General features: G+C 36.7%; 1 protein-coding gene across 1 annotated transcript in view; it reads left to right on the top strand.

The window, feature by feature from the left end:
- LOC128655987 (adhesion G protein-coupled receptor F5-like) overlaps positions 1-20213 on the top strand; it is a 194214-nt gene that overhangs the window by 130991 nt on the left and 43010 nt on the right. The window contains exons 13-15 of the mRNA XM_053709613.1: positions 7520-7738; positions 13615-13755; positions 17063-17238. Coding sequence (XP_053565588.1) covers positions 7520-7738; positions 13615-13755; positions 17063-17238 — 536 coding nt within the window. The remainder of the gene's footprint in view (positions 1-7519; positions 7739-13614; positions 13756-17062; positions 17239-20213) is intronic.

Genomic DNA, 20213 nt, shown 5'->3' with positions numbered 1-20213 from the left:
ACAGTTAAATGTCAGACAATTAAAATCTGTTTAAAATGAAACTCATTCATACAACATGCGAACTCGAATCCCTATTAAACTATTTGTATTGTGACTATAAGTGAAATAGCAACAAATCAGATACCTTCTCCTGCGGTATATAGAAACAAAATATATAACAGTGTTTATAAGTTATCTAATAGCAGTTAATCATAAATCTTCTCCTGTGGTATATAGAAACAAAATATAATTGGGTGTTTGCTAATAATAGCGAATCAGAAAACCTTCTCCTGCAATATATAGAATCAAGAGCTATACAATCTTGTGAGAACACATATAATGTGTGGCAAAAATAGTGTGCAAATAGACAAAAATTACATACAGACAAAATTAAAAATAAAAATAGGGATGTCACCAGACGATATTATTATAATTACAATTTAGGCCACTTTCGGAACCGGTTCCTATTGTATCCAAATCAAAGTTTATGTAAACAATGTGAATGTTTAAGTTCTCTCTGTAGAAATCTTCAATATATTAATCAATCTTTCTCATAGGCAATTACCCAGCCATTACAGAGCATTTTAACCCAGCCATTGATTAAGCTCGGATTTGCTATTGTCTTTTGGAAAGGTGCCTATGAGAAAGATTGATTAATATATTGAAGATTTCTACAGAGAGAACTTAAACATTCACATTGTTTACATAAACTTTGATTTGGATACAATAGGAACCGGTTCCGAAAGTGGCCTAAATTGTAATTATAATAATATTGTCTGGTGACATCCCTATTTTTATTTTTAATTTTGTCTGTATGTAATTTTTGTCTATTTGCACACTATTTTTGCCACACATTATATGTGTTCTCACAAGATTGTATAGCTCTTGATTCTATATATTGCAGGAGAAGGATTTCTGATTCGCTATTATTAGCAAACACCCAATTATATTTTGTTTCTATATACCACAGGAGAAGATTTATGATTAACTGCTATTAGATAACTTATAAACACTGTTATATATTTTGTTTCTATATACCGCAGGAGAAGGTATCTGATTTGTTGCTATTTCACTTATAGTCACAATACAAATAGTTTAATAGGGATTCGAGTTCGCATGTTGTATGAATGAGTTTCATTTTAAACAGATTTTAATTGTCTGACATTTAACTGTTTGATCATATTGGTGGAGAATAAAGTATATGTTTATTTTATATAAAAATCTGGTCCAGTCTATCTTAATGGTTATAGTGAATAAGTGAAAGGTGCACTGATTTAATATTGCTATCATATAGTTTAATTTTGGAACGACATACCTGAAGGCTACCTCTAAAGTTACAAAACCATATTTTGAACATAAATATTCAAAGGGATATCTGGTGATCATTTTATAACCATATTTACCCAAGCTATTAGCGCCATCTACCCTTTCTATCCTTTTATGCTTGGAGATTGTACACTTGATATTATCTAAGCATGGGTTTTCTGAGTCTGTTATTGAAACTATGATTCAGGCTCGTAAGCATGTGACTAGAAAAAATGACTGTAAGATATGGCATAAATATCTGTATTGGTGTGAATCCAGAGGTTTCTCTTGGAGTAGAGTTAGGATTTCTAGGATTTTGTCTTTTCTCCAGGAGGGTCTGGAGAAAGGGTTATCTGAAAGTACCTTGAAGGGTCAAATTTCTGCTTTATCTATTTTGTTACATTAAGCGTCTGGCGGACGTGCCAGATGTTCAATCTTTTTGTCAGACCCTGGTTAGAATCCGGCCTATGTTTAAGTTGGTTACTCCTCCATGGAGTCTTAACCTTGTTCTTATGGTTCTTCAGCAGGCTCCATTTGAGCCTATGCATTCTTTGGATATTAAGATGTTATCCTGGAAGGATTTATTTTTGGTTGCCATTTCTTCGGTTCGAAGAGTTTCTGAGCTTTCAGCGTTGCAGTGTGAATCTCCTTGCCTTATTTTTCATTCCGATAAGGTGGTCCTGCGTACTGCCTTAGGTTTCCTTCCCAAAGTGGTTTTGGATAGGAATATTAATCAAGAAATCGTTGTTCCTTCTTTGTGTCCTAATCCTTCTTCTCATAAGGAGCGTTTGTTGCACAACCTGGATGTGGTTCGTGCATTAAAATATTATTTGCAGGCGACAAAGGATTTTTGCCAGTCTAATTCTTTGTTTGTTGTTTTTTCTGTGAAGCGCAAGGGTCAGAAAGCTATGGCTACTTCTTTCTGTCTGGCTGAGGAGTGTTATTCGCTTGGCATATGAGACTGCTGGACAGCAGCCTCCTGAGAGAATCACGGCTCATTCCACAAGGGCTGTTTCTTCTTCTTGGGCCTTCAAAAATGAAGCTTCTGCGGAACAGATTTGCAAAGCTGCCATCTTTACACACGTTTTCAAAATGTTACAAGTTCGATACTTTTGCTTCGGTTGAGGCTTCTTTTGGGAGAAAGGTTCTTCAAGCAGTGGTGCCTTCCGTTTAGGTTAAGTGTCTTGTCCCTCCTTTATCATCTGTGTCCTCTGGCTTGGGTATTGGTTCCCAACAGTAATTATGATGATCTGTGGACTCACCTTGTCATTAGAAAGAAATAAAAATGTATGCTTACCTGATTTAAACAACGGTGCAGTCATCTTTTTTTTTTTTTTTTTTTTTCTTTGTTTAATCTATAAGAAGTCAGTTCAACATGTAAGTTTAAAAGCAAAATGAAACCCGTTTCCTAGAAAAAAAGAAAATGTATGCTTACCTGATAAATTTATTTCTTTCTTGACACAGTGAGTCCAAGGCCCACCCTGTATTTTTCGGGCAGTTTATTTTTTTCTATAATCCTCAGGCACCTCTGCACTAACTTTGTTACTTCCTTTCTCCTTTCCCTTTGGTAGAATGACTGGGGTTTGTGGGTAGGGAAGTGATATTTATCAGCTTTGCTGTGGTGCTCTTTGCCTCCTCCTGCTGGTCAGGGGTGATATTCCCAACAGTAATTATGATGATCCGTGGACTCACCATGTCAAGAAATAAATTTATCAGGTAAGCATACATTTTCTTTTTGTCTAGGAAAACGGGTTTCATTTTGCTTTTAAACTTACATGTTGAACTGACTTTTTAAATATAGTTCAATAAATTATTATGTTTGAAACACATATAACCATGCAAGGAACACATAAGGGATTATTTCAGTGCATGATAAGTATCCTTTTCTCAGTCCTCTTGACTGAACTTGTAATAAGTGTAGAATCAAGAATTTTTATTGTTTAAAAAGATAGATAATCCGTTTATTACCCATTCCCCAGTTTCGCATAACCAACACGGTTATATTAATAAATGTTTTACCTCTGTGATTACCTTGTATCTAAGCCTCTGCAGACTGCCCTCTTATTTCAGTTCTTTTGACAAACTTGCATTTTAGCCAATCAGTGCTGACTCGTAAATAACTCCCCGGGAGTGAGCAGAAATGTTACCTATATGGCATACATGAACTTGCAGTGTAACTGTAAAAAACTGTGAAAATCACCTGAGATAAGAGGCGGCCTTCAAGGGCTTAGAAATTAGCATTTGAGCCTACCTAAGTTTAGCTTTCAACAACAAATACCAAGAGAACAAAGCAAATTTGAAGATAAAAGTAAATTGGAAAGTTGTTTAAAATTGCATGCCCTATCTGAATTATGAGAGTTTAATTCTGACTAGACTGTCCCTTTAAAGGAACTTTGCAATCAACTTATTTTTTTTTCTCTTTGTTTCATCTATAAGAAGTCAATTCAACATATAAGTTTAAAAGTAAAATGAATCTGGCTTTCCTTGAAAAAAAGGAAATAATTAGCTTTAAATGTTTAATGAATATTCTTAGATTTGCAAAAATACCCTCTTCCTCTTTAAATTTTGAATACAATTTTTAAAATTCTTCATAAATAAGCAGGTGTTAGGTAAATGTAATTATTTTTCCATTTCTCATTACATGCAATGATGGGAGAGTGTCTCTAAAAACATTCAAGCTTAAAGGCACCAAGATTAATCTAACAAGAAGTACAGCAACGTATCTTATCTTATTTAAAATACCAACTTTCCTATTTTGGAAACCCCAAAAAAATCACTTCTGCATCCAGTAGTTTCCACTGGTGTCTGAATGATGGTATGCATTATGTAGAAGCAGGCAGCTGATTGGCTAAGAGTGCCTGCAGCCAATCAGGAGTCTGTACATGTGCAGGTCACATGATTTTGCATGATCCAATAAAAATATTACGAGCAGCACTTTGAGTTCTGATATTCTCTCAGCTGTAGTTTATTGTTACACCTTTAAGTGAGATTGTAAGACCTTTGTCCTACCATGTGGCAGGCAAACAAAAAGTTGTTCAGAGCAAGGTCACTCATGTCCATGGAGGGCATTTATAGCACAAACAGAAATCATATGATGGAAATTAACTGTTCACATATATAAAAAAAAGCTTAAAATGATATGAAACCCAATTTTTTTTTTTTTGTGATAGCACATTTACACACAAAAAATCCAAATTTACTTTTATTATCAAACTTATTGTTTTATTTGTATTCTTGAAAGCAGGTAGGTAGACTCAGGACCATGCATATGCCTGGAGTAGTATATGGCAATGTTTTTAACAATGTTGTACATTGGACCAACAATACTGTTGTGTAGTTCTAAAAAGTATTCTAGCACAAATGCTGCCCTTTAACCTCCCAGATGTGCGAGCCCTACCTGCCAAGGTATTTTCTTCAACAAAAACAAATATTTGAATTTCATGTCCCTTTCAAGGAAGAAACATTTGCTGCAATTAGGTAACTTGTTACTACACTTTGAGCACAAGAATACTTTTTAACAGGGTGGATTTGATTTAAATCAAATCTATTTAAATTGTGATTTAAATTAAGATTTAAATTTCTAGTCAGTAAGACTCTATTTAAATCATGGTTATCTACTTAGATTTATTTTTGCTGGTTGTTTTCATATTTACAACAAAAAGGCAGTATTTTTACAGGGAGTGCAGAATTATTAGGCAAGTTGTATTTTTGAGGATTAATTTTATTATTGAACAACAACCATGTTCTCAATGAACCCAAAAAACTCATTAATATCAAAGCTGAATAGTTTTGGAAGTAGTTTTTAGTTTGTTTTTAGTTATAGCTATTTTAGGGGCATATCTGTGTGTGCAGGTGACTATTACTGTGCATAATTATTAGGCAACTTAACAAAAAAACAAATATATACCCATTTCAATTATTTATTTTTACCAGTGAAACCAATATAACATCTCAACATTCACAAATATACATTTCTGACATTCAAAAACAAAAACAAATCAGTGACCAATATAGCCACCTTTCTTTGCAAGGACACTCAAAAGCCTGCCATCCATGGATTCTGTCAGTGTTTTGATCTGTTCACCATCAACATTGCGTGCAGCAGCAACCACAGCCTCCCAGAAACTGTTCAGAGAGGTGCACTGTTTTCCCTCCTTGTAAATCTCACATTTGATGATGGACCACAGGTTCTCAATGGGGTTCAGATCAGGTGAACAAGGAGGCCATGTCATTAGATTTTCTTCTTTTATACCCTTTCTTGCCAGCCACGCTGTGGAGTACTTGGACGCGTGTGATGGAGCATTGTCCTGCATGAAAATCATGTTTTTCTTGAAGGATGCAGACTTCTTCCTGTACAGTAGGACTGGGAGTTGAGCTTGACTCCATCCTCAACCCGAAAAGGCCCCACAAGCTCATCTTTGATGATACCAGCCCAAACCAGTACTCCACCTCCACCTTGCTGGCGTCTGAGTCGGACTGGAGCTCTCTGCCCTTTACCAATCCAGCCACGGGCCCATCCATCTGGCCCATCAAGACTCACTCTCATTTCATCAGTCCATAAAACCTTAGAAAAATCAGTCTTGAGATATTTCTTGGCCCAGTCTTGACGTTTCAGCTTGTGTGTCTTGTTCAGTGGTGGTCATCTTTCAGCCTTTCTTACCTTGGCCATGTCTCTGAGTATTGCACACCTTGTGCTTTTGGGCACTCCAGTGATGTTGCAGCTCTGAAATATGGCCAAACTGGTGGCAAGTGGCATCTTGGCAGCTGCACGCTTGACTTTTCTCAGTTCATGGGCAGTTATTTTGTGCCTTGGTTTTTCCACACGCTTCTTGCGACCCTGTTGACTATTTTGAATGAAACGCTTGATTGTTCGATGATCACGCTTCAGAAGCTTTGCAGTTTTAAGAGTGCTGCATTCCTCTGCAAGATATCTCACTATTTTTGACTTTTCTGAGCCTGTCAAGTCCTTCTTTTGACCCATTTTGCCAAAGGAAAGGAAGTTGCCTAATAATTATGCACACCTGATATAGGGTGTTGATGTCATTAGACCACACCCCTTCTCATTACAGAGATGCACATCACCTAATATGCTTAATTGGTAGTAGGCTTTCGAGCCTATACAGCTTGGAGTAAGACAACATGCATAAAGAGGATGATGTGGTCAAAATACTCATTTGCCTAATAATTCTGCACTCCCTGTAGAGTAACTTTATCAGTTTTAACAGATAATTACTAACTTAATTATATACCATTAGAAATGCATATTAGGTGAACTATCTCCAGTTTAATAACTATTCATAGTTAGACAACCTCTTCTGCTGTACTTTATTTAGGGTTGCCACCTCTGCCATGTTTTCCTAGACACTTATGAGTTACACATGCTGCAGGGTGTGCAGGGAGGAACATGAATAGTGCTGCCCAGGATCACTATATATGCACTGTCCAGGGCTGCGCAGTGCATGTTGCCCTCTGCACACCCTGCAGCTTGTGCAACTCAGTTATAAGTGTCCAAGAACACATGGCAACACTAACTTTATTGTAAGGAGGAAAATCATTACATTAATATAACAATTGTAAAGCTTTATTTACTTTTACTTTCATTTTGACTCTTTGCCCCTCCCTCCTCACCCTTTGCTCCTTGTGCAGATCTATTAAGCGCCAAAAATATTTGTATTCATTGAACTTAATTAACAGCACTTAATTGGTAAGAGGTTGATTCTGTGGACATAGATGCGCAGAGAAACGTTTGCATAAATAGCATGCCTCTTCTTCATAGCAAAAATGTTAGTTTAGAAAAATACTGTAGACGCACATTCACAGTTTTGAGAACTTCAAAACCATGCATCTATATCATCTTCTAGATTAATGTAGTTCATTTACTAAAAATTAAAACATTGCAGCCATGAATATACAGCCTCACGCTACATAATTAAAAATGATTCCTTAATTTAGGATAAACATAATCTTCTTTTTGTTTTTTGTTAATTTTTATCCAGTCATCCATTTCTTTTGGAATATAAGGCATGTTAAACCTCCATGGGTTGTGTGATTTGTTCCATGGGTTGTGTGATTGTCATTGTCTCCAACAACTGTGAACTCCATAAATATGGTGCCAAAATATTAGTATTAAGATGGCTGAGATAGAAAAAGCATTTCAACGTGGCTCATGAGTGTTATTGTATATAGTAGATTTTTTATTTATTTTTTAACCTCTTTTACAATTTTCTCTTAACAGGTATCTATACATGTAGATTGAAAAACGACAATGAAGTTGCAGCTAATTCATCGGTTAAAATTTATAGACTGATTTCAAGTTCACAGATTGTTGTGAGTCCAAGTAAAGGCACTTTTGCATGTTCCGGTGAATCGAGTCCACCAGTTCCGTTAGAATGTTGTGTGGATAATATTACTGACTACACCGCTGAATTTTATGTTAATGGTGCAAAAATAACAGGTAAAGCTTTTTTTTTTTTTTCTTTTTTTATTGGATAAAACATTATTAACATTGACAATTTGTGCAACAAACGGTAAGAAAAAAAATACTATTAGATCATTTTAGATTAATATTGACTTCAATTTTAGCAGGTTGGTCAGCAAAATCGTCCAGGACGTGAAACCTAAATTGTTTTCTTTCATGATTCAGAGAGAGCATTTGATTTTAAACAACTTTCCAGTTTACTTTTATTATCCAACTTGATACTAGGTGAGCTCAGGAGCTGCTGATTGGTAGCTGCACATATATACCTCATGTTATTGGTTCACCCAATGCGCTTAGCTAGCTCCCAGTAATGCATTACTGCTTCTTTAACCCTTAGTGACCAGACCATTTTTCAATTTTCCTACCGTTAAGGATCAGGGCTATTTTTACATTTCTGTGATGTTTGTGTTATCTGTAATTTTCCTCTTAGTTATTTACTGTACCCACACATATTATATACCGTTTTTCTCGCCATTAAATGAACTTTCTAAAGATATCATTATTTTTGTCATATCTTATAATTTACTATAAAAAAAAATATAAAATATGATGGAAAAATTGAAAAAAAAAAAAAAAATTTCTTACTTTGACCCCCAAAATCTTACGCAAACTCCCAAGCTAAATCATTTTTAAATTTTGTTCTAAGTTTATAAATGCCCAATGTTTACATGTTCTTTGCTTTTTTTGCAAGTTATAGGGCAATAAGTACAAGTAGCACTTTGCTATTTTCAAACCATTGTTTTTTTTCAAAATTTCAATGTTACATTTTAACACTGATATCTGTCAGGAATCCCTGAATAATCCTTTACATGTATATATTTTTTTTATTAGACAGCCCAAAGTATTGATCTAGGCCCATTTTGGTATATTTCATGCCACCATTTCACCGCCAAATGCAATCGAATAAAAAAAAATCGGTCACTTTTTCACTAAATTTAGGTTTATGATTGAAATTATTTACAGCTTGTGCAATTATGGCACACATAGTTGTAAATGCTTCTCTGGCCACCGAGTGTCTCTCTCTGCATCGGATGCATAGTAAAGGGTATTCTTTCAGCGTTTGAAACCCCAGAGGACGTGCCAGGTCCTTGGTCGTTAACAACCATTATTTGTAGGACGTGCCTGGCACGTCCTTGGTCGTTAAGGGGTTAACCAGGGATACCAAGAGAATGGAGCAAATTAGATAAAGTTGTTTAAAATTATATTCTCTATCTGAATCATGAAAGAAATGGTGGGTTTCATGTCCCTTTTAAATAGGTCCTGGGGAGAACGCATGGATATTCTTTAGTCTTGGACTGTTACCCTAATTGATGTGATTATTAACCAACAGTGCCATTCTGTTTAGGTTTAGAAACTGCTGTGCTCTTGATATTGGAATAAAATCTTCAAAACTAAGAGTTAACAATGATGTTTGTGTTACTGAGATTTGCCCTACTAGTGTGCCATTTTTCTTTAACTTCTCAACTTACTTTCCATTTAAGAGTCTTGTCAAGTAAAGTTAAAAAAATGACCAGAGTATAAAATGTACAGGAGTTACTCCTTTAGGTTTATTTTTGAATATTATAAAATATGTTTTTGCTAACTGAAACCACAACCCATTCAAATGGACTAAATTTCCAGGAAGAGAAGACCTCCTTATCCTTAGCTGTTTTATCTTTATTGGAGTGACGCACATTTATGTTGCTTTTAGTAGTACTTCCATAAACAGTATTATAATTTTTTAATTTGATATCTCTACATAAACCACCCTCTCTATTAAAAGGATGGTCAAAAATAACTTTCTTTTATTCATTGTTTACTGTTTTTATCAATAAATCAATCTTTGTAAAAATATAGGCTCAGATTACGAGTTTTGCGTTAGAGGCTATGCGGTGCTAACGAGCAGTTTTGTCTCACCACTCACCTGCAGCGCTGCTATTACGAGTTTTCAGAAACCTGTCGTTAAAAAGCAAGAAGTGAGCGTTGAGCAAAATTTTGCTCATTACCGCACTCCAATACCAGCGCTGCTTAAGTCAGCGGTGAGCTGGTCATACGTGCTCGTGCACGATTTCCCCATAGGAATCAATGGGGAGAGCCGGCTGAGAGAAAGTCTAACACCTGCAAAAAAGCAGCGTAAAACTCAGTAACGCAGCCATTGATTCCTATAGGGAAATAAAATTTATGTCTACACCTAACACCCTAACATGAACCCCGAGTCTAAACACCCCTAATCTTACACTTATTAACCCCTAATCTGCTGCCCCCAATGTCGCCGCAACCTACCTACACTTATTAATCCCTAATCTGCTGCCCCCAACGTCGCCGCCACTATAATAAACATATTAACCCCTAAACTGCCGCACTCCCACCTCGCAAACATTCGTTAAATATTAACCCCTAATATGCGCCCCCAACATTGCCGCCATTATACTAAATGTATTAACCCCTAAATCAAGTCTAACCCCTAACCCCCCCAACTTAAATATAATTTAAATAAATCTAAATAAAATTGCTATCATTAACTAAATTATTCCTATTTAAAACTAAATACTTATCTATAAAATAAACCCTAAACTAGCTACAATATAACTAATAGTTTCATTGTAGCTAGCTTAGGGTTTATTTTTATTTTACAAGCAAGTTTGTATTTATTTTAATTAGGTAGAATAGTTATTAAAAATAGTTATTAACTATTTAATAACTATCTAGCTAAAATAAATACAAAAGTACCTGTAAAATAAAACCTAACCTAAGTTACACTAATACCTAACACTACTCTATAATTAAATAAATTAACTAAATTAAATACAATTACTTAAATTAGCTAACTAAATTACAGAAAATAATAAACAAATTACAGATATTTAAACTAATTACACCTAATAGCCCTATCAAAATAAAAAAGCCCCCCAAAATAAAAAAAAACCCTAGCCTAAACTAAACTACCAATAGCCCTTAAAAGGGCCTTTTGCGGGGCATTGCCCCAAAGTAATCAGCTTTTTTACCTGTAAAAAAAATACAAACAACCCCCACAACAATAAAACCCAACACCCACACAACCAACCCCCCCAAATAAAATACTATCTAAAAAAAACTAAGCTCCACATTGCCCTGAAAAGGGCATTTGGATGGGCATTGCCCTTAAAAGGGCAGTTAACACTTTTGCAGGCCCAAAGTCCCTAACCTAAAAATAAAACCCACCCAATACACCCTTAAAAAAACCGAACACTAACCCTCTGAAGATTGACTTACCGGGAGAAGTCTTCATCGAAGCCGAAAGAAGTCTTCATCCAAGCCGGGCGAAGTGGTCCTCCAGACTGGCATAAGTCTTCATCCATCCAGCATGGAGCGGGTCCATCTTCAAGACATCCGACGCGGAGCATCCTCTTCATCCGACGACTAAAGCTGAATGAAGGTACCTTTAAGTGACGTCATCCAAGATGGCGTCCCTTAGATTACGATTTGCTGATAGAATTCTATCAGCCAATCGGAATTAAGGTAGAAAAAATCCTATTGGCTGATGCAATCAGCCAATAGGATTGAAGTTCAATCCTATTGGCTGATCCAGTCAGCCAATAGGCTTGATCTCGCATTCTATTGGCTGTTCCAATAGAATTCTATCAGCCAATCGGAATCTAAGGGACGCCATCTTGGATGACGACACTTAAAGGTACTTTTGTTCATCTTTAGTCGTCGGATGAAGAGAATGCTCCGCGTCGGATGTCTTGAAGATGGACCTGCTCCGCGCCGGATGGAGGAAGATAGTAGATGCCGTCTGGATGAAGACTTCTGCCCGTCTGGAGGACCACTTCGGCCGACTTGGATGAAGACTTCTCCCGGTATGTCAATCTTCAGGGGGTTAGTGTAAGGTTTTTTAAGGGTGTATTGGGTGGGTTTTATTTTTAGGTTAGGGACTTTGGGCCTGCAAAAGAGCTAACTGCCCTTTTAAGGGCAATGCCCATCCAAAAGCCCTTTTCAGAGCAATGGGGAGCTTAGGTTTTTTTAGATAGTATTTTATTTGGGTGGGTGGTGGGTTTTACTGTTGGGGGTTCTTTGTATTTTTTTACAGGTAAAAGAGCTGATTACTTGGGGCAATGCCCCGCAAAAGGCCCTTTTAAGGGCTATTGGTAGTTTAGTTTAGGGGTTTTTTTTATTTTGGGAGGGTTTTTTTTTATTTTGGGAGGGCTTTTTTTTAATTTTGATAGGGCTATTAGATTAGGTGTAATTAGTTTAAATATCTGTAATTTGTTTATTTTCTGTAATTTAGTGTTTGTTTTTTGTGCTTTGGCTAATTTAATTTAGTTAATTTATTTAATTATAGTGTAGTGTTAGGTGTTAGTGTAACTTAGGTTAGGTTTTATTTTACAGGTACTTTTGTATTTATTTTAGCTAGGTAGTTATTAAATAGTTAATAACTATTTTTAATAACTATTCTACCTAGTTAAAATAAATACAAACTTGCCTGTAAAATAAAAATAAACCCTAAACTAGCTACAATGTAACTATTAGTTATATTCTAGCTAGCTTAGGGTTTATTTTATAGGTAAGTATTTAGTTTTAAATAGGAATAATTTAGTTAATGACAGTAATTTTATTTAGACTTATTTAAATTAAATTTAAATTAGGGGGTGTTAGGGTTAGGGTTAGACTTAGATTTAGGGGTTAATACATTTAGTATAGTTGTGGCGACGTTGGGGGCGCAGATTAGGGGTTAATAAATGTAGGTAGGTGGCGGCGATGTTAGGAACGACAGATTTGGGGTTAATAATTAACTACTGTTTTCAAGGCGGGAGTGCGGCGGTTTAGGGGTTAATATGTTTATAGTGGCAGCGACGTTGTGGGCGGCAGATTAGGGGTTAATAGAGGTGGGTAGGTAGGTTGCGGCGACATTGGGGGCGGCAGATTAGCGGTTAATAAATGGTATGTAGGTGTCGGCGATGTTGAGGGCAGCAGATTAGGGGTTCATAAATATAATGTAGGTGGCGGCGGTGTCCGGAGCGGCAGATTAGGGGTTACAAATGGGTGTTAGTGTACTTTTTAGCACTTTAGTTATGAGTTTTATGTTACGGCGTTGTACCATAAAACTCATAGCTACTGACTTTTAAATGTGTTGGGGATCTTGACAGGGTAGGGTGTACTCGTAATACCGGTGCTATGGAAGTCCCATAGAAAAAAGACTTTACGAAGTTTACGTAAGTCGTTTTGTGGTACACCTAAACCTTCAAAACTCGTAATACCAGCAGGCGTGTAAAAATGCAGCGTTAGGACCTCTTAACGCTGATTTTTTTTTACCCTAACGCACAACTCGTAATCTAGCCGATAGTATTTTGCAGCAGGATCAGGCCTCATTTCCTAATGGGTTCATGAAGCCAATTCCAGCATCATTGTCACATGTATAGTAATAGGTTTGCAGTAGGGATGGGTGACTGAATCTAAAATTTTTAAATTTATTACAAATTTTGATACATTCGTTTGTTCGAATCAAATTTTGAATGTTTATATAACATTCTAACATTCTATTTTCGAATTTTTGTTTTCAAATTTTTCAATAGCATTTGAAAATATTCGTTCTAATAATAGAATGTTTAGCTATGTATTTTATATCACATTCAATTTCAAAATGTAATATTCGAATGTGACATTCAAATTCAACTGTAAATAACATTCAATAATAAAAATTTTATGAATATTCGTTCTTATCAACATTCGATTATGTAAATCAAATTTCTACAATAACATTCGTTCTAACATTTGAATATAAACACATTCGCCCATCCCTAGTTTGCAGCTTTGCATTTGTTAACAGCCGGATTCTTTTTATACATTCAGATAAGCTTACCAGATTTTTCTGCTTGTATTTTTGCTTTGTGTAGCTGTTTCAAAGGGAAAAAATTGCTTCAACACATCACACCAACCAGACTGCAAGAGCGACTCGATTACAGCTTATTGTAATATTAGCAACCCAATAAATAACTTTGTAAGGAGTTCAGACATGATAATCTCATTGATCCAAGGTAAGAAAATAGTAGGTTTGTTTTTTCTATGAATATTTCTGATGCATAACAAATAGTCCCTTATTCTTGAATTATTAGTTTTAAAGTGCCAACAGAATCTGCAGCACTATACAAAGTAAAATACATTAATGTGGTACATTACAATACATATTCTAACAAGTTGTTTAACAAAGTTTATCAGGCAAAGATGTAACACTACTTACTGAAGTCAATCAATGGAGACAAGCTGTTGAAAAATAAAATAGATCACTTTATCAGAAGCCAATCAGGAGCCCCAATTCGAAATTTTTGATGTGAAGATAAAATAAATAATTGCAATAATTTCAGGAGTTGGAAAAATATAATACAGTACTAGTACCTGCAAATAGACAATGAATAAAGGAGTTTACTCACAAATTTATATATCTTGGACTAATAAAATCCCAAATATCCATGTATATCATAGTTGCTAATTTCCATTTATAATTTAAAGTAGAACCACGCCCATAAATGATTTGCATAGCTCCGCCTACTCCAATTCACTCCAAAACAAGCACAATAAAATTCTAGTAGTATAATTTAGCCATACTAATTGCTTAAAGGAATAGGAGAGTCAAAATTAAAATTTCATGATTCAGACAGAGCATGTTATTTTTAAATTCACTTCTATTATCAAACTTACTTTGTTCTCATGGGTAACTTTGTTGAAAAAGAATATGTACTGTACAGTGCATTTAGAAGTATTCAACCCCCTTTTTTCCGCATTTTGTTATGTTGCAGCCTTATGCTAAAATGGTTTAAATATTTTTTTTTACATCAATTTACTCTCCATAATCCATAATGTCAAAGCAAAAAATCAGATTTTTGATAACTTTGCAAATTTTTAAAAAAGAAAAATCTGAAATATCACATTGACAAAAGTATTCAGACCCTTTGCTATGAAACTTGCAATTTAGCTCAGGTGCATCCCATTTCTCTGAATCATCTTTGAGATATTTCTACATTTTGATTGGAGTCCACCTGTGGCAAATTCAATTGATTGAACATGATTTGGAAAGGTATACACCTGTTATAAGGTCTAGAAGCTGAAAATGCATAGTAGAGCAAACACAAAGCCACGAGGTCAAAGGAGTTGCTTGCAGAGATGAGAGACAGGATTGAGTCCAGGCACAGATCTGGAGAAGGCAAAAAAAGAATTTTGGCTGCATTGAAGGATCACAAGAGCACAGTGGCCTATATAATTCTTAAATGGAAGAAGTTTGGAACAACCAGGACTCTTCCTAAAACTGTCCCCCCAACAAACTGAGCAAATGGGGGATAAGGGCCTTGGTAAGAGCAGTGACCAAGAACCCAATGATCAATCAGGTTGAGCTCCAGAGATCATGTGTGGAGATGGGAGAAACTTGCAGAAGGACAAACATCACTGCAACACTCCATTGATCAGCGCTTTATGGCAAAGTGACCAGACAGAAGACACAGGAAAACCTGCTTGGAATTTGCAAAGAAAAGCACCTAAAGGACTCTGACTGTAAGAGTCTCTGGTCTGATTAAACAAAGATTGAACTGTTTAGCCACAATTCAAAGTGTCATGTCTGGCCAGGCAACACTTTTCACCTGCTCAAGCATGGTGGGGAGAATATATGTAGATATGTTGAGGATTTGTTTCTTTTTTACTTTTGCTAAAATACTATTGAACGTTTCACAAGTAGGTGGCATTTTATGAGGCAAATATTCATTTTTTTTATCTTTGCTGCTGAAGTGATTGCCTGCAGTAGGTTAATAGACCTAGAAATAACCCTTAAAAGCTGGACTTTTTGTATGTTCTATGAATTCCAGTCCTAGCATTTGAAGAGCCTGATGTATTAAGCCACTACTAAGCAAGGCCTCCGTGTATACATGAGAACAATTACACATGTTCCAAAACACTATAGAGATGCCTTGCTTCCTCATCCCTTGCTTCCTTCAAAGTAACAAAGACCACATAAAGAAAATGACAGAATAAAACATACTGCAAGCAATGGGACATATAATCATAATCAAAAGCCACAGTGACCTCTGTGGTTGGAGTACAGCACTACACACTATTCTTTAACTAAATACAGATTAAATTGAGCAAGAGACAGACTTAAAGGGACAAAAAGTTTAAAACTGAAATGTGCACTTTAGTTTTAAATAGAAGCATTTTTGTAATATCCTTCCATTAGCAAAAATGCTTCTATTAAGTTACTTGACCCCACATTTCCAATTCATCCATTCCATCACACTTAAATAAAAACCAGCCCACAGGTTTTGGGGAAGAAATAATAATAATAATAATAATAATAATAATAATAATAATAATAATAAATAAAATATTAATAAAACATCAACAATTTAACTTTCATTTCTCAACACTTTAGAACCTTTTGTTTCTCTTTAAACTCCCCACAGTGCTTGCTTATTGTTCTCTCTATAAGCCCCCACCCTTTTCAGGGGCAGGGCGTCCACCATCACTTTCCTTTCTGTTACCAACCAAAGTACCTGCCACCATCCATCAGATGTAAGCCTCAATAGACCATAGCAAGCACCCGCCATAGCTGCAGCAATAAACCAACCAGCCCAGATTCAGGGAGGGAGGGCGGGCAAAACCTCCTACCGTAATGCTTATGGGCTTGCTTGTGACGTCCACCAGCAGGGGAGGGGTATTTAACCCCTCCTATCCTACTCCACCCCCTTCAGCGGAACCATCCATTCCTTCTGTGAAGTGGGGGTCAATGTTCCCTTATTCTATTGCTCTCAAACGGCTGCTCTTTTTTCCCAGCTGAATACACACATGCAGTGAGGGCCTGTGCACCAGAATTGAACCACCACACATTCTCAAAGTCAGCAACAGCTTGCATGACACACATTATGCCTTCTAATTCTTTAGTGCATTTGTATGTGCATATTTCACTGAAAACACAAACTTTTACTAGAAGCATTTTTGCCAAAGAAAGTATATTGCAAAAATGCTTTTTTTAAAAAAAAAAAAAAAAAAAAACTGAAATACGCAGATTTCAATTTTGACCTTTCTTTCTCTTTAAAAGTCAGGGTCAGGAAGCCAAGAAATGGAAAAACAGGACAGTTGGCAACTAGGATATATATTATTGCAAATATGCATTTCCTTTATTTACATGTGCCTCAAGTTTCAGAATACCTGATACCGGAGCCTAAATTTTAATAATAATAATAATAATAATAAAAATTTAAAAAATTAAAAAAAAAATCCAGAGCTTGAATTTAAGTGAATTTATATTCTAATAACTCATAAAAATGTTTTTTTAAATAACATTGACTTTTTCTTTTGCAGATCCCAAGTGCAGCAATCCTCCAGGAAACGTAGATAGCATAATCAATGTCTCTTGCAGTTCCATAAATCCTTCTCAAACAGGATATATAATATCTCAATGCATTGCAGGCAACTGGAAGACAATAGACATACGCTGCGTTTCGGCAGCCCTCAACAGTATTAACATTCAGAGTGAAGTAAGGAGCCTATATGAACAAAATATAAATTATATTATTTCTTAAAGTATGTGAGACATTTATATATTTTATGTAGATTCTAGGGGGTCGATTTATTAAGCAGCGGATGCTGCATCGACGTCGCATCATTTCTGGTCCGCCAGAAAAACTAAAGTTAAGAAGCAGCGGTCGTAAGACTGCTGCTCCTTATCTTCTCCGCCACCTTTTAGGTGACAGGACTGAAATCATCACAATCCGATACAATCGGGATTATTGGCGGCCCCTGCTAGCAGTTAGTAGGGGGCGGCATTGCACAAGTATTTCACCAGAAATGCTTGTGCAATGTTAAATGCAGGCAGCATATGCTGTCGGCATTTAGCAAGGTCGAACGGAAATGATTCGCTACAGTGAATCATGTTCGCTCGACCATTAATAAATCTACCCCTAGGTGTAAACTTAGCACTTTGATACTGCATTTATGGTGTGTAGATAAATAATATGGCTTGCCATTTTACATTTTTTGAGTTTTTAGATATTGCAATTAGTTTCCAAAGAGGGTAGCAATTTATAGTTATACAAGCTGGTAACAAGAAGCTAAAAGTACATACTATTGCAAAAATGAAAAATTGTTCTAATTCTTTAGAGCATTAAACGTTCCCACTAATACCCCTAGCTAACTGTGACTGCTTTTACATAGTTGCATGTAATTATCAGCAGTTGTTAAAGGGCCACTGTAAGTAAATATTTTCTATGCCTGTTACTAACTAACTACCCCAAATACGCTTTTTATCAATAGCATTTCATTAACATATCTCTACCGTATATCAGAAATCTTGTCTGCAAATTTAATTGTTTTCCAAACCCACTCCATGGGTATCCTTTGCTCTGTACCAATCCGCTTACAATACCTAGGTTTCAAAATGGCGCTTTAAACACAAAGTTATTGGTTTAAGTATTTTGAACACGCAATGCTGAAAATAGTGGGCAGGATAACGTGACATCATCGGCGAATAAAAGATATAACTTTTAGAACGTTATGAAACTTCGTTTTGGAGAAAATATAGGTCAGTAGGTTTTAATTAATGTTTATTAACTGGACTGGAGTTTTAAGTAGTCTTGTCAGCCTCTCAGCAAGAGCATTGATGAAAGTTGGAGTCTGGAGATGCAAGTAGTCTATGCTGCAAACCCATCCAGACTCGGATTAACAGCTCCTTAAGCAATCAGTGTTGACAAGTTTCACTGCCTGCTTTTCATCACTCAAGTCCAAGTCAGAGACAACGCCGAAATCTGTCAAACTTGAGAGGCCGTGTTTCTGTTCGGCATAGATTCCGGTAAGATTGTTTCATTATATACACATATATAAATGTTAGAAGACAGGGTCACAGTGTGACTCCTTTATCTGTATTGAATCAAGGGTTAATATCTCCCGAGGGAGATTATTGAACAATAGGGAATAATCTGATAGTTTTGTTAGATTGTTGCTGCGACATGTGTGGAACATTTTTCTGGCTCATAGGGTGATGTGGAACATTCATGTTCACTTTTCGCTTTCAAGGGCTGCGCAGCTTACTAAGCTTGACACGCTTTTTACTAGCAGGGGTGGTCTTGCATTTTGCACCATGTGACCGGGTGTGGTCACGTTTTTTAATTCCATTCCTGACGATCTAGTCGATGGAGAGTCCGAGCTTTCTGTGGTGTCTGGGTTATAGGAGGTGGTGAGTGCCCCAGCCATTGGGGGTAAATAAGGTGCCTTAGCGTTAAAATTCACTCTTTTTCTTAGTTTAGCCTACGGGTTTGTACCCTAGTTATGGAGGATTCTGATGCGTTAGAGGGTAGTCCCTCTTTGCCTAAGTCTAATGCCTGTTTATACTGTGAGGAGGTCAAGGTTTTCCCCTCCTGCTCAACTATGTTCCACATGCCTTGATAAAGTAATCGTATCAAATAAAAATAGATTTGATACCACTGAGCCGTCCACCTCTGAGGAGTCCTCGGCCCATGAGGTGCTTACCTTACAGTCATCTCCCATTACACATGCAGCTTCCCATCGCACTCCTAGCCCTCCGGTGGGAGGGGGCCTGTTACCTTCATACTTTACCACGCAGTTAAAGATGGCGGGGTCTGAGGCCATTAGTGCTCTTCCTCGCACTGCTAAGCGCAAGCGAAAGGTTAAATATTGCTATCCTTCCCAGGGGGCATCTGAAAGCCTATTGGACTTATCTGGTAATAGGTTAACCGATGATGCAATTCATTCTGATACTTCAGAGTGTGAAATTTCTGGGTCGGAGTCTGCTACATCTAAGCCTCCAACTGCGAAGGAACCTGATTTCAGATTTCGGACCGAGCATCTAAACTTCCTTCTAAAGAAGGTGTTAGCTACGCTTGAGGTTCCGGAGGCTAAACTGCCCGAGGAACCTTTGATTCCTAAATTAGATAGAGTTTACGAAGACAGGGTGGTACCACTAACTTTCCCTGTTCCTGTAAAAATGGTGAATATTAAGAACGAATTGGAGAGCATTGGAACTTCTTTTTCCCCTTCCTCTTCTTTTAAGAAGTTGTTCCCGGTTCCTGACGCTCAATTGGAGCTGTGGGGTCCCGTCCCTAAGGTAGATGGGGCTATATCCACGCTCGCTAAATGCACCACTATCCCTCTTGAGGATAGTTCGTTGTTTAAAGAGCCCATGGATAAGAAGATGGAAACTCTATTAAGAAAGATGTTTCAGCATTCGGGATACTTATTTCAACCCGCGGCAGCTGTGGCCGCGGTTGCGGGACGCATGAATCCTATTGGTGCGACTGTTTGTCAGATTTGATCGAGGTGGAGAGTCCCCTCGACGCTATCCAAGAGAGTATTAAGGCCTTAAGAGTGGCAAACTCTTTTATTTGTGATGCAAATATGCAGATTATTCGCCTAAATGCCAAAACTGCTGGTTTTCCGTTCAGGCCCGTCGGGCTCTTTGGTTGAAGTCTTGGTCTGTGAATATGACTTCTAAGTCCAC

This window comes from Bombina bombina, chromosome 4 (genome assembly GCF_027579735.1).
Source record: "Bombina bombina isolate aBomBom1 chromosome 4, aBomBom1.pri, whole genome shotgun sequence".
In the NCBI taxonomy this organism is placed as follows: domain Eukaryota; kingdom Metazoa; phylum Chordata; class Amphibia; order Anura; family Bombinatoridae; genus Bombina; species Bombina bombina.
This window is presented reverse-complemented; position numbering and strand designations above follow the sequence as displayed.